This window comes from Mus pahari, chromosome 5, assembly GCF_900095145.1.
Source record: "Mus pahari chromosome 5, PAHARI_EIJ_v1.1, whole genome shotgun sequence".
Lineage (NCBI taxonomy): Eukaryota > Metazoa > Chordata > Mammalia > Rodentia > Muridae > Mus > Mus pahari.
In genome coordinates, this window is record NC_034594.1 from 19,893,943 (window position 1) to 19,906,564 (window position 12,622).

The 12,622-nt window shown below is 46.9% G+C and overlaps 1 protein-coding gene across 3 annotated transcripts in view; it reads left to right on the forward strand.

Annotated features, from left to right (window-relative positions):
• Window positions 1–12,622, forward strand: part of Npas2 (neuronal PAS domain protein 2) — a 172,298-nt gene that overhangs the window by 112,084 nt on the left and 47,592 nt on the right. For all 3 annotated transcript variants that reach the window (XM_029538656.1, XM_021198519.2, XM_029538654.1), the window contains exons 6-7: window positions 8,756–8,876; window positions 9,872–9,985. In XM_029538656.1, coding sequence (XP_029394516.1) covers window positions 8,756–8,876; window positions 9,872–9,985 — 235 coding nt within the window. The remainder of the gene's footprint in view (window positions 1–8,755; window positions 8,877–9,871; window positions 9,986–12,622) is intronic.

Sequence of the window (12,622 nt, forward strand, 5' to 3'; positions counted from 1 at the left end):
TGCGTGAGATACGAGTCGGCCCGAGGCCTCGTTAAATAAAGTACCTCATGTGAATTACAGCAAGGTGTTATTCAAATTACTGGGGACCCAAGAGAGTACTGGACCAGAGGGAGTTCCCTCATTGGGGTCTTACAGAAGGAAGGAAGGAAGGAAGGAAGGAAGGAAGGAAGGAAGGAAGGAAGGAAGGAAGGAAGACTTTAGGTGAATGTTTTAGTGGTGTTGATATCAAAATACTTGGCCTTTCTTTGTGTCTAGAAATGAACACAGGCTATCAAAGTAGAGATGGAAGGGTGTGTGCGTGTGTGTGTGTGTGTGTGTGTGTGTGTGTGTGTCTGTTTGCAGTGTGTGTATGCATGTGTGTGCATCTGTGTGTATGTCTGTGTGTGCGCATGTAAGTGCATGTGTGTGTAGGTGCATGTGTGTGTCTGTGTGTCTCTCTGTGTGTGGTGTGTGGATGGGATGTGCATGTGTGTTTCTGTGTGTGTCAGGGTGTGTGTGGTATGTGTGTTTCTGTGTGTGTGTCTGTGTGTGTACACATGCACACATTTCTGAAAACCCAGGTCTCCTGGGAGCTTCTGCGGTGGGATGGCAGATGTTCCGGAGGGATGCTGAGAAAGCAGACTGTACACAAAGGACACACTCGGGAAGCAGTGTGGCTACGGCAGAGACAGGGCAGGCATGAGCTGACTTTCCTGGTTGGAGGTTTTTTGTTGTTGTTGTATTTTAAGCTACCAACCTGGTTCCCTTTTCTGGTTTGTTTGCAAATGTGGTGTTTGCCTGAGGCACAAGGTCCTGGTGCACTCTGAAGAATTAAATCATGTCCCCAGCCCTGAGCATGGGACTGTGTCCCCGTGTTTATGAACAAGACACCAGCTTCATGAAAGAGCCTGCTCTGTGGGAGCAACTGCATACGCAGAGCTTGTCAAGGTGGACATGCCTCAGAAGAGAGAGTGGTAGGCAGGCAGATATCACAATCCCCACCCTGGCAAAAATAAACTAAGATTAAAAACCATCTATAGGCCGAAATACACTTTCATGTGAGTTAGTTCTCCGGGTAAGAGCTCCGTTAAGAACAACATATCCTGAAATATGTGGGCAAGTTCCCTTAAGGCATACAGTAGGAAAGCCAATCACATAAAAGGAAGGGAACAGCCGCTGGCTTCCCTAATGGGGAAATACAACATCAAGGTCAAGGCCAGCAGGCTGTCCAGGAAACGCTCCCTCCACTCACCTGCAGGAAAGGCCTACCTTCAGGCCATGTCATCAGAAGGCTCCAAGGTAGAGCCTAATACACTTGAATGCAACTTGAAGTTAGTCAGGGACTACAAGTCCAGGCCTCCACAGTGAGTTCGAGAATGTGTGTGTGTGTGTGTACACAGGCACATGCATATGTAAGTGTATGTGTGTGTGTGTGTGTGTGTGTGCATGTGCACAGGCACATGTATGTGTCTATATATGTATATGTATGATATATATTGATATATATGTATAACATATATATTATGTATATATGTATGTTTATATATATCTATTGATAAATGATAGATAGATAGATAGATAGATAGATATTTAAACTCATATTTAAACTGGTGACTAAGAGAGCTATAACATGCAGGTAACCCATCTGTCACTGAGGTTACCAGCTAGAACAGACCTGAGACCACAGGGGGGCCCATCTGCTGCTCTCTCACCGTGTCCCACCTCTGCCTGGAGACAACTGACTTCCTAAGTTTGAAAATAGCTGCTTGCTTGTTCTTCTTTGCAGTTTTATTAATGCTGAATTGCTCACTGACCTATTATTTTCTAGAGGTTAAGAATTTCGTACCCTAAATATTTGGAACAGTGTTTCGATGTGGGATATCTCCCTTCCCCTGCCAACATTTTTGTTCATTTGCATATTGCCTTATGCCTCTGTATCTGCATAATGAAATACCTCGAGAAGGGACTCAAATCTAAACAAACAAAAAAATACATCTATGCTCTGTACACACCTGGTATTCATAACCTGAGGAAAGCCTTAGGACGTACTTTAAGTCGTTCCATGCATTACACCATGTTCCATGGTATTTTCCTAAAAGTTTGGGAGCTGGAGATACAACTCAGCGGTCAGGAGCACTGGCTGCTCTTCCAGAGGACCAGTACTCAGTTCCTAGCACCCTTGTGGCAGCTCACAACCTTCTGCAATTCTAGTCCTAGGAGACCCAGTGTCTTTTGCTGGCCTCGGTGGGCCAGCAAATACTCATATACACAAAATATTTTTTTAATCTCGAGAGAATGACAAAGTTTCTGACTTTGGACTTTTGGATGAGAAATATTCAAGCTATGCTGTTTTCTTTTTTTCTTTTCTTTTTTTTTTTTTTTTTTGCTCATCTGCATATAAGTGGGGTCATAAGGGTAGATATGAAGCCGATGAGGTGACCCAGCAGGTCAAAGTGCTTGCCATGCAAGCCTGATGACCTGAGTTAGACCCCTGGAATCTGGGCATGGGGAGACTCTCTGTAGCACATGGCAGGCACTCTTGTCATGGTCTGATCATTGGTTCTCAGGGAGCATGTTTCAATTACCTGTTATTCACCCCTTCCTGGTATAGTGGTGATGTCTTAACACAACATTTGGTACCTGGCACTAGATGGATGAGGCTGCCAACAGGACATGAGTTATACATGCTCAGAACCCAGGGGAAGAGATCACTGATACCCGAACGGTGTGGGGGTCACCCTTGTATACAGAGGAAGAAGTATGGTCAGAGGGGGACTGGCTTCATAGTAAAGAGATGGAAGTATACACCGGGATCCTAGTGAGCTTCTTGGAGTAATTCTATCTACAGGAGATGGTGCCAAATCCTCCACTCAGGAATGAGCAGGAACTGTACCTGGTCTGTTAACAAGAGGAGCTCACAGTTAGACCTGTCCAGGCTTCCAAGTGCCAAGACTGCACATTGAACCTCACTCTGGAGCCTGGTAGCATAATAGGTGGCTAAACTGTAATCACTGTCTCTCCGCATGGCTTGCCTTTCCCCATCTTTAGGCTCTCTTGGCGAACAGAGGTATCTTTCCTTTGCGTTTGCCACTTTGTATGTTTAGCTGTTCTTTTCCTGAACTGTGGTCAAAGGGAATCCCTGTCTTCTGGGAGCTTGACTTTCCAGCACGAGCTTGATTCAAGTCTCAGCTAAATCTGAGTATCTCACACGTCGCTACTTGGCCGTTCCCTTTGCCTTGGTCAAGACCTTGAGGATTTCCCTGGGCCTGTTGGCATCTCTTCTCAATATGAAACAACCCTGGGACCTCTCAGACCGTTTCCTTTACCTATAACCAGTACACAGCTTCGGCTGGGATTGCCACAGCCCTTCAGGGACATTCCAGAGCTGATTCTCCACCCAGCCATCTTGAAATGCCTGGTGTACAGGCTCTCGACCGGATGGATGCCATTGGACTAGTGGTACCGTTCAAGCACGAGAGGTTTCCTGAGTTCATGAAGTCTCAGCTCATCCTCAGACTTGAGGTCTAACAAAGAGAGAGCTGAGAACAGCGCATGCACCGTGGAGCTCAGGGAAGGCCTTCCCAGGAAAGCTCCAAGTGGGGCTAACTCCTAGATAATCAGTCCAGAGTCCGTCAACGGCGGGGGGAGAACCCCTCCTACCTCCCGCCTCCCACAGGTAAGGGACTGACGCTACTGAGGATCATTCAGACTGGACAACAACGGCGAAGAGGGCGCCCCCTCCCTCCCCCCACCCCCTGTAAGTGCTATTCTTTTTTTAACAACAGAGCTCAAATCGTTCAAGAAACAGTTCAACCGCAAATGTAATTTGCTCCTCCGTTAGCACTGGGGTTTAAAATGTCAAATTATCCCTGTCAATGGCAGTCTTGAGCACTTGAAAATGGCATCATGGTAAAACAGGTAGCAAATGCACTTAAGAGCCAAGAGCAGCACTGAGCTCTTCGTATGCGCTGACCAACCAGAACCTCAGAACCTCCGTAGGCCCCACTTAGCCTACCCCCACGCTGTTCACCTATGTTCCACACATCCATCTCTGTGACCCCCAACCCCCGTGCAGTCTTCTAACCATTGCTCTTCCTCATAAGGACCTAAGCAAAAGGGCCTCTCTCTTCACTCTGTCGCACCCACCCTGGAGGAAGGACTTAGATGAAACCCTTAAAGAAATGACTATGGAGTGACTTTGGGGTTTTAAGGAGTCTGAAATATCTTTAAGAAGAAAGGCTACTGTCATGTGTGAGCATTAGTCATATGCTAAAAATGCCAGCAGGAACTGGCTTAAAATAAAGTCATGAGCACCAGAGGGAAGCCAGTGAAAGGCAAACAGAAATGATGCCCTGGGCTGGTAGGGGGGTCAGCAGAGTCTCCATAGAGGTGAGAACTCAGGCCTTCCTTTCCTAATTTCCAGTCAACCAGCAAAATGCTGGATCCAGGAGAGGGAGGCTTTGCCTGTTGGAGTCTGACATCCAGGAGCCCTCAGATTGGAGTTTAGCAGTGAATTAGTCTGAACATCCCTAACCTGATTTTTTGGTGTCCTGCCCTCCTGATTATAAGTGGGGTCTCTTTAAATTGCAAGATGCTTTTCAACTGATAACAGGGTGCAGTCCTGGTGAACCCATCTACAAGCTGCATGACAATTAAGTCAGGAACCCTTGGATTGACCTTGGATCAGCATCGTAGGACACTCTGGAGTTTGTGTCAGGAGTCTGGACTCTGTCGGGATTGTGAGTCTGAGCTGGGCAGTAGCACCTTGCCACCATGTAACATCTCTAGAGCAGAGGAGACCACTTACTTCTGGGCCAGGAGAAGAACCAAACTGAAAATTCTAGGTGCAGTCTCTTCAGAATATGAATCAGCTTGAGGCCATGGACAAGTCAGACTGCCCGCTCTCACGGTCTGTCGGGGCCCTCCTGGCACACAGGTTCCTCCAGCCAGGACTCTGAATCCCTGGTCAGTCTTCTCTTGGCAGCCTCCTCTCCCATACCCCCTGGCCCTCACCGGTCTGACCCTCTGATATCCGTGTGTGTGTGTGTGTGTGTGTGTGTGTGTGTGTGTGTGTGTTGACTTCTTCCTGGAGTTCCCTTCCACTCCCAAACTCCATCCTTCTCTTGGGTTCCAGCCAGCGATTCCTTCTTCTGGATTGTTCCCTTAGAGACTGCCCAGCACCTTGTTTGAAATCAGCACTCATACTTAGGGTTCTCTGGACACTTATGTTTTTAATCTTCTCTCAAGAGGCTGGCCATCCAGCTGGTCCACAAAGCATGCTGGAGATCAGGGACACAGCACTGAACAGTCTCTGAGGATCCTGTGGACACGGAGGAAGCAGAGTCCTGAATACCAGTATACACTGGTCTGAAGGTGTATACGCAAGAAAATATCACTTCAGTATTGTATCTGTATGCATTCCCAAGTGTTGGTTCAGCACACCTAGCATTGCTGTATACCCTTTGGTATCTAACAGTATAGGCTAATGATCTCATTTAGTCCTTACCCTTCCTCTTTCTTGCATTTGAGGAAAGTGTAGCTTGTGAGGCAGACAGGGCCAATGTATAAACCTTCTCTGGGACTCCTGTGAGCCTTGCTGTGACCTAGAGGAGCACCAATGTCCCAGCAGAGGGGCTGTCCTGACAGGCCCATAAACCAGCAGCAACAGGATGACATAGCAGTGTATCAGAGGTGGGGTACGGGGTGGGTCATTAAGGAAAACATGATCAGGAGGGAAGCTGCAAGCTTGTTCATTTTTCACAAAGAAACATGTGGGATGGTCAGGCCAGAGGAAGGCCAAGGGAAGCTGATGGACTGGAGGAAGGGATGCTAGGACAGTGCATAGTGCTGGGGATGGACAGAGGGCAGAAAAAGTGCACGTGCACAGCTAGACATCACAGGTAGTTGAGCCTCTGTTCCTAGGGCAGGACAAAGCCATGGGGCAGTTGTGTATGATGACTAATATGATCTAGGGCCCCTTTCAGCTGCTAGGAGGTCAACTGGACAAGGACCAGCATTAGGGTGGGAAGCACACCATGTCCACATTATTACTCAGGTAAGAGATAAAGGTAATATGGACAGGGGTGAAAAATAATAATAATACAGGAACAGAAGAAATGTAATAAGAGAATTACAGTGACTGAAACAAGTTAGCCCACAGATGCTGTCCTGGTTGGTTGGGTTTTGTTTTTTTGGTTGTTTGGCCGCTCGACACGGCTGGAGTTGCCTGGGAAGGGGAACCTCAGTTGAGAAAATGCCTCTATCCGACTGGCCTGTAGGCAGATGTCAGGGAGCATTTTCTTGATTAATGAATGATTTTTGGAAGAGGGCTCAGCTCACTCGGGGTTGGGGTCACCCCTGGGCAGGTGGCCCTGGGTTCTAAAGATTTATTTATTTATTATATGTAAGTACACTGTAGCTGTCTTCAGACACTCCAGAAGAGGGAGTCAGATCTTGTTACAGATGGTTGTGAGCCACTATGTGGTTGCTGGGATTTGAACTCAGGACCTTCGGAAGAGCAGTCGGGTGCTCTTACCCGCTGAGCCATCTCACCAGCCCCCGGCCCTGGGTTCTATAAAGAAGCAGGCTGAACAAGCCAAAGCGAGCAAGCCAGGAAGCAGCACCCCTCCATGGCCTCTGCTTCAGCTCCTGCCTCCCGATGCCTATCGTGTTCGAGTTCCTGTCCTGACTTTCGATGAGCAAAGGGGATGTGAAAGTGTAAACCAAATAAACCATTTCCTCTCCGGCTTGATTTTGGTCATGGTGTTTCATCACAGCAATAAAAACTCTAAGATAGAGACCGTCTGGGGGTGGTGGTGAAGGTGTCATGGGGAGAGAGAGATCTGAATGCCTCCTACCTGTGGGGTGCACCTAGTGACCTGGTGACCAGTTGGCAATACCATTTGTAGAGATGAGGACCCTAGATGTGAAGAGGACATGATAGGATTAAGATGTCTGGATTACGACCTATGACTGTGTGGTCTGGGTAATCTGAGTGGTTCGTGGAAGGTTTGGCCTATGGACTTGAAAGAATGCTGGTGGGGATTCAAGCTTGAGGGTCTATAAACATGGTATGAAAGATACAGGACTGGATGTGTTTACTAAGGGGAAACGAGGAGGAGAATGGCGGGGCGTGCAGGTTTCCTGTCTTCACCGGGAGCTCCTGTCTTCGAGTTTGTATTGCTGTGATAAAACACCCATCTGGTCAAACTGCTGTGCCTCAGACACAGCGACCACCTCCTAAGAGTTCAGCATTCCATGTTGGCTGATGCCTTCTGTCACGGACCAAGACTGTCCTTGCTTCCGGTTATGTCACCGGAAGTTCCATGGGACTCAGTTGTACCTAGACTGTTTGCGGTATTCGTTTTGTATTCCCACCATCTGAGCACTGGGGGCATTGGGAGGGGATGCAACTCCTAGGTCAGTGAGAGACTTAGGAGAAATAAAGAGCAGCATTTTGCTGGCCTAAAGGTCCAGAGAACTCCATATTCTCTTCATGGCCATTTAAATAAGGGATTGGCCTCTCCCCAGGGCTCCATGTTACGCTTGCTGTCTCTAACCAGAAGACAGGAGTATTGGCAAACAGGGCTCACTGAGATGGGAGAGAGGTTGGTTCTTTGAACATATGTCAGGCTTAATACTTGAGTTTTTCCTAAGCCCACAGACAGAAGCACACATGCATGTGAACAAGTGCAGAGCCCTCTGGCCTACAGATCCAACCAGCTGCAAGTTGGAAATATTTGAAATAAAGCATTGCCCATCCTGATCATGTGCACATGCCTTTTCCACATCATTAGTCTCCAAATGATACAGCTCTCTATATATGTATATGCATATACGTATGTATTTGCACATATATACATACATAATACATGTTGCTCAGGCATTGTGAGGCTGTTAGAGATGATCTGAGTTTAGATCCTGTGAAAATTCTGTACCACGGTGTCTACAGGAGAACCCTAAACAATCTCCTGGACATATTGAAGAGCATCTGAAACCCCTTTAATGGTTTTATTCTTCAACAATGTACTCTAGTCATTTTCCCATTACCCCTCTCATCTCGCCTCCCTCCCACTCCCCTGGAGCCTTTCCTTCTAACCAATCTGCCTCCCCTTCTACGTTCATGACTTTTCTGTCTTGTTTTTGGGTTTTTTTGTTTTTTTGTATGACCCAATGAGTTTAATCAAGGTTAACTATATGAGCATAGGTGTTATTTAAAGGATCATGGACAACTTACCAGTGGCTTCACAAATGACTTCCCCCTCCCCAGCAACCATTAATCTCCAATAGCTCATCAGGGAAGCGTGGACCCTCCCAAGGCTCTCAGATGGAATGTGGATTCGAACAGGGAGATAACCAAGGCTGTTGTGTGTTTGTGAGCACCACAGCCGTGCCATGTCCAGAAGACAGCCCCCAATCCTTTGGTCACTTTGCCCTTTCCATCTCCTGGTCCCCTGGGCCACTGACAGGGTCATGTATAGGCATCCCTGGGACTTTTACTTGTTAATCAATTTATTTTCAGCTGATTAAGCCCAAGGCCTTGGGCATTCTAAGCAAATGCTCTCTTGCTGAGCCACAGCCCCAACCCCTGTAAAACCTTTTACATTGCGATTCTAAGGTGCAGAGGAAGAGTCCATAAAGGGTCTTCTCAGACCATGTGGCCCTCGGCTTTCCTCTCTGAAGCAGTCCTGAGCAGCCAAGAACTCTGAGGCTCTGCCTTTGCTCTGAAGTTCACTCGGTCGAGCGCACGCCTTTTTCTCTTTATTTTCTCTTGCAGTCGGATGTCATGGATCAGAACTTGTTAAATTTCCTTCCAGAGCAAGAACATTCCGAAGTTTATAAAATCCTTTCCTCCCATATGCTTGTGACGGATTCCCCCTCCCCAGAATTCCTAAAATGTAAGTCCGCCCTCCTGGTGTTGTTATTGGATCTGAAGACAAGAATTTCGCTCTAGCTAGGGAAAGGAGGTCAGAATGAATTAAGAAGGGAGGACTAATTTTAAGGATAATTTTCCTCGTGACTCAGAACATTTCCAAGATCCTTTTGAGGTATATTTTAAGTTGAAGCTAAAACTGGAACTTGGAGCACGTACGACATTTTAGCTTTTATGTGGAAAAGTTGAAAGTATAGCTTCAGAATAATAACATGTTTCGTGAGTATGGCAAGAAATGCCTTTTTTACATGAGAGTAATAAATAGGGCAAAATTCAGGGAGCAGTCTGCTGATCTTAGGGGACACGACAATGTAAAGTTCCTGTGGCAGCAGATCATCAACTGCTAATTGAATAATTAGGTTGGAAATACATATTCTGTCCTCCTGCGACTGTCTTCTGGTTATTTATGTGCATGTGCAATTTTATGGAAGTTTGAGATTTATATCAAAATATTTGGCAACCTAGATAGAAGGCAGGCCTTGGTGTGCGCTCACTACGCGCCGCCTAACGAAGCATACGCAAGGCAGGCAGTAGCAAAGACACTTGCGTTTGCTCAAGCCTCAGTCCATTTCCATGCATAATTGGTCCCGTCGTACATCTGATTTCCCTTTTCAAAGCAAAGCAAAAAAGAGATTAAATTAAGGAGAGCGGCTCTACGCGAGCAGCTTTATTTTAGTACGGCATGTGAAAACAACCAGAACTAATCGATGCCGACATAACCAACCACAGACATCTGTGAGCAGATTGACTAATTGTGTCCAAGTATAGAATATGGAATATGGATGAGCTGCAGGGAGAACGGCCTGGAGCTGTAAGGGTTAGAAGCCAGGTCTAACGGTCCGTCATACGGAGAAAACCATGCAGGTCACTCGTGGAGTAAATCCTACAGGCGCGACTTGTTTAGTCTGGAGTCTATATAACCCTCCTCTCCCTTTCTCTTTTCTCCCTCTAACGACCCAGCTGACAACGATTTAGAGTTTTATTGCCATCTTCTCAGAGGCAGCTTGAACCCAAAGGAATTTCCAACTTACGAATATATAAAATTTGTTGGAAATTTTCGCTCTTACAACAATGGTAAGCTTTAATCGTCCTATTCTTTCAATGGTATCTTTTATCATGCAAACGTGTACCTGAAGTCCCAAGAATTATTTCATGCCTGTGTTTGGATTTTCCTGTTTCTGGGACCAACAGTGTGTGTGTGTGTCTGTGTCTGTGTGTGTGTGTGTCTGTGTCTGTGTCTGTGTGTGTGTGTGTGTGTGTGTGTGTGTGTGTATCTGTGTCTGTGTCTGTGTCTGTGTCTGTGTCTGTGTGGTTCTGTGTCTGTGTGTGTCTGTGCGTGTCTGTGTTCACCAGTGCCCTCTCACATTCAAGGGTGCATCTTGTGCCAGTGTGCACACTCACCCTGGATTGTATGAGATCCATTCATTTGTTTTCAAGCTGATGAGATAATCTTGTGCAGTGAGAAATAGTTTACAGTTAATAAAGAACAGGTTCAGCCTGCAGACTCTGCCAAACAGGCCTGTGCTGTGACACCCAGATATGTCCCCTTTGCTCCCTGCACATTTGTCTCCCCTGTACAGTCTGCTGCAAGTCTGATGTCATAGGTCTGGCTCACTAGGGTCCCTGTGCACACTTAGTAAGGAGGCTGTTTTACTACGAGCCAGGAATCTGCAGTGGAGAAATTATCACACAGAAGTCAGTTTGATTTTCAGAAACTGCCAAGACAACTCGTTGCCCAACCTCTAACGGCAGAGACATGAGCTCTAACCTATACTTAAACACTCCTTACTTGTGACCCATGCTAAATGGGAATGCAGCTCCTAGTGCTAGACATTTCAAAACCGGGTTCCTTTCTGGGTGAAGTGCTGAAAGGCCCGCTTCCTTATTTGCCATGGCCCTCAAACTCCACACAAAACAGAAAAGCTAATATTGCCTAAAACAGCAAAGAAAAAAAAAAGCAGGAGGTGCTGATGGGAACTGGGGGAGGAGGAGAAAAGGAGGGAATAATATCAGAAGAAAGCAGAGTGAGGTGCTGAGCTGCAGAGAGGAGGAGGGCCTGTGGGAGGCATACGGAACGCAGAACAACTCGAACTTCTGCCACATTAGTTACTACTGTTTGACTCGGGACCCACCTGGGGCTGTTCACCCCAGCCAGATTAGCCCAGGTTCCAGTGGAGCAAGCCAACATTACAGCACCACATCCCAGTGCTGAGGCTAACTGGTTTGTTTGTTTGTTTGCTTTTTATTGCCACCCTAAATGATCCTTGGCTGCATGGTATTTGAATAAACACACATGCTTCATTTAAAAGGCTTCAAGGAGATGCTAAGTAGAGTAAAACTGCCGGCGTGATTTTCAGGTCCTTGTCCAGGGATTTTGCCTGGAGAGTATCCTCTATGGCTGGCTTGGCTCTTCAGGGGACCATTCCATCCAGGGATGCATGTGGCTTTAACCGTAAAGGGGAGGGGTGGCAATTCATTCTTCTATGTGGGCCCCTAAGTCTAAATGAAGCCAAGGCCTGACCATGTCTGATCTGGCTAATCTGAGAAGCTTGGTCAAACTTCATGAGACAAAGTTAAGGAAGCCGGTACACAGCAGTACGTGGTAGACGGCAGGCTGAAGAAGTTGGCATCTCATAGGAAAGCCAACACCATGCCAACTCCAGAACAGCTAGATGCCACAGCTTGTTAAAATGCAAATTCTTAGGCTTTGTTCAAAGATGCTAGTTCAAGGGACCCAAGGCCCAGGACCATGTGGAGTAACTATAGGAGTCTTTAACACTGAGAATTCGTTATTGTATTATTCCCTAGAGATCAATCGCGCTCCTTCCAATCAGCTCTATTGTTGAATATAAGGGACTGTTCAAAGAAGGCTTGAAACGGGCTGATTTGTTAAGAACTAAACCCAACTACCGTAGGATCCAGTCACCCCACGTCTTAGGAAACACCCAAAAGAACGAATGCAGGGATCGAAGAGGCATTTGAGCACATTCATAAAGAGTTGCAATGGCCAAAAGTTAGAAGCAGTCCCATTGTTCTTCATTGGGTGAACGGATTAAAAGTGCGCAGTATCCTTACAGTGGATTGTCACAGCCTGTAAAAGGAGGAGGATTCTGGCATATAGAGGAGCGTTGAGAAGCATTATGCTAAGTACAATAAACCTGCCATCAAAGGGCAAGCATCGTGTGATTCCACTCAGATGAGGCACCTATCATAATTAAATTCATAAGGATAAAGTGAAGGGCGTCTGTCACGGGCTGGGGGAGGGGCCAGTGGGGAGTTGCCGAGTGGGAATCAGTTTCCGTTTGGTAAGACCGAGTTCTAGCGATGGAATGTGCTGTCAGTACACAGGTGTGCTTGGTACTACTTCCGCGTATACTTAAATGCAGTGTGGGGACCGGGATGTTGCTCAGCAACATATTGAGTCCCCAACACCAAAAAGGAAAAAGGCTACGTGGTCAACTTTATACTAAACAGTGCTTTATCATAATATCTATAACATGTGGGACTGTTGGCCTTAATGGTAGCTGCTACAGCCGCAGAATATCCTAAGCCTCCAAAGGCAGAGAAGGAAAGCCGCCCTGGCTCTCAGACTGAGAACTATAGGCCGCTGCTCCCATATGGCCCTGCGTCAGCAGAGCGCATGCTCAGTTCAAAGGCCAACCTGTGATTGGCTGGTGAGCAGCAGTCCCACCCCCCCACCCACCCCCCACC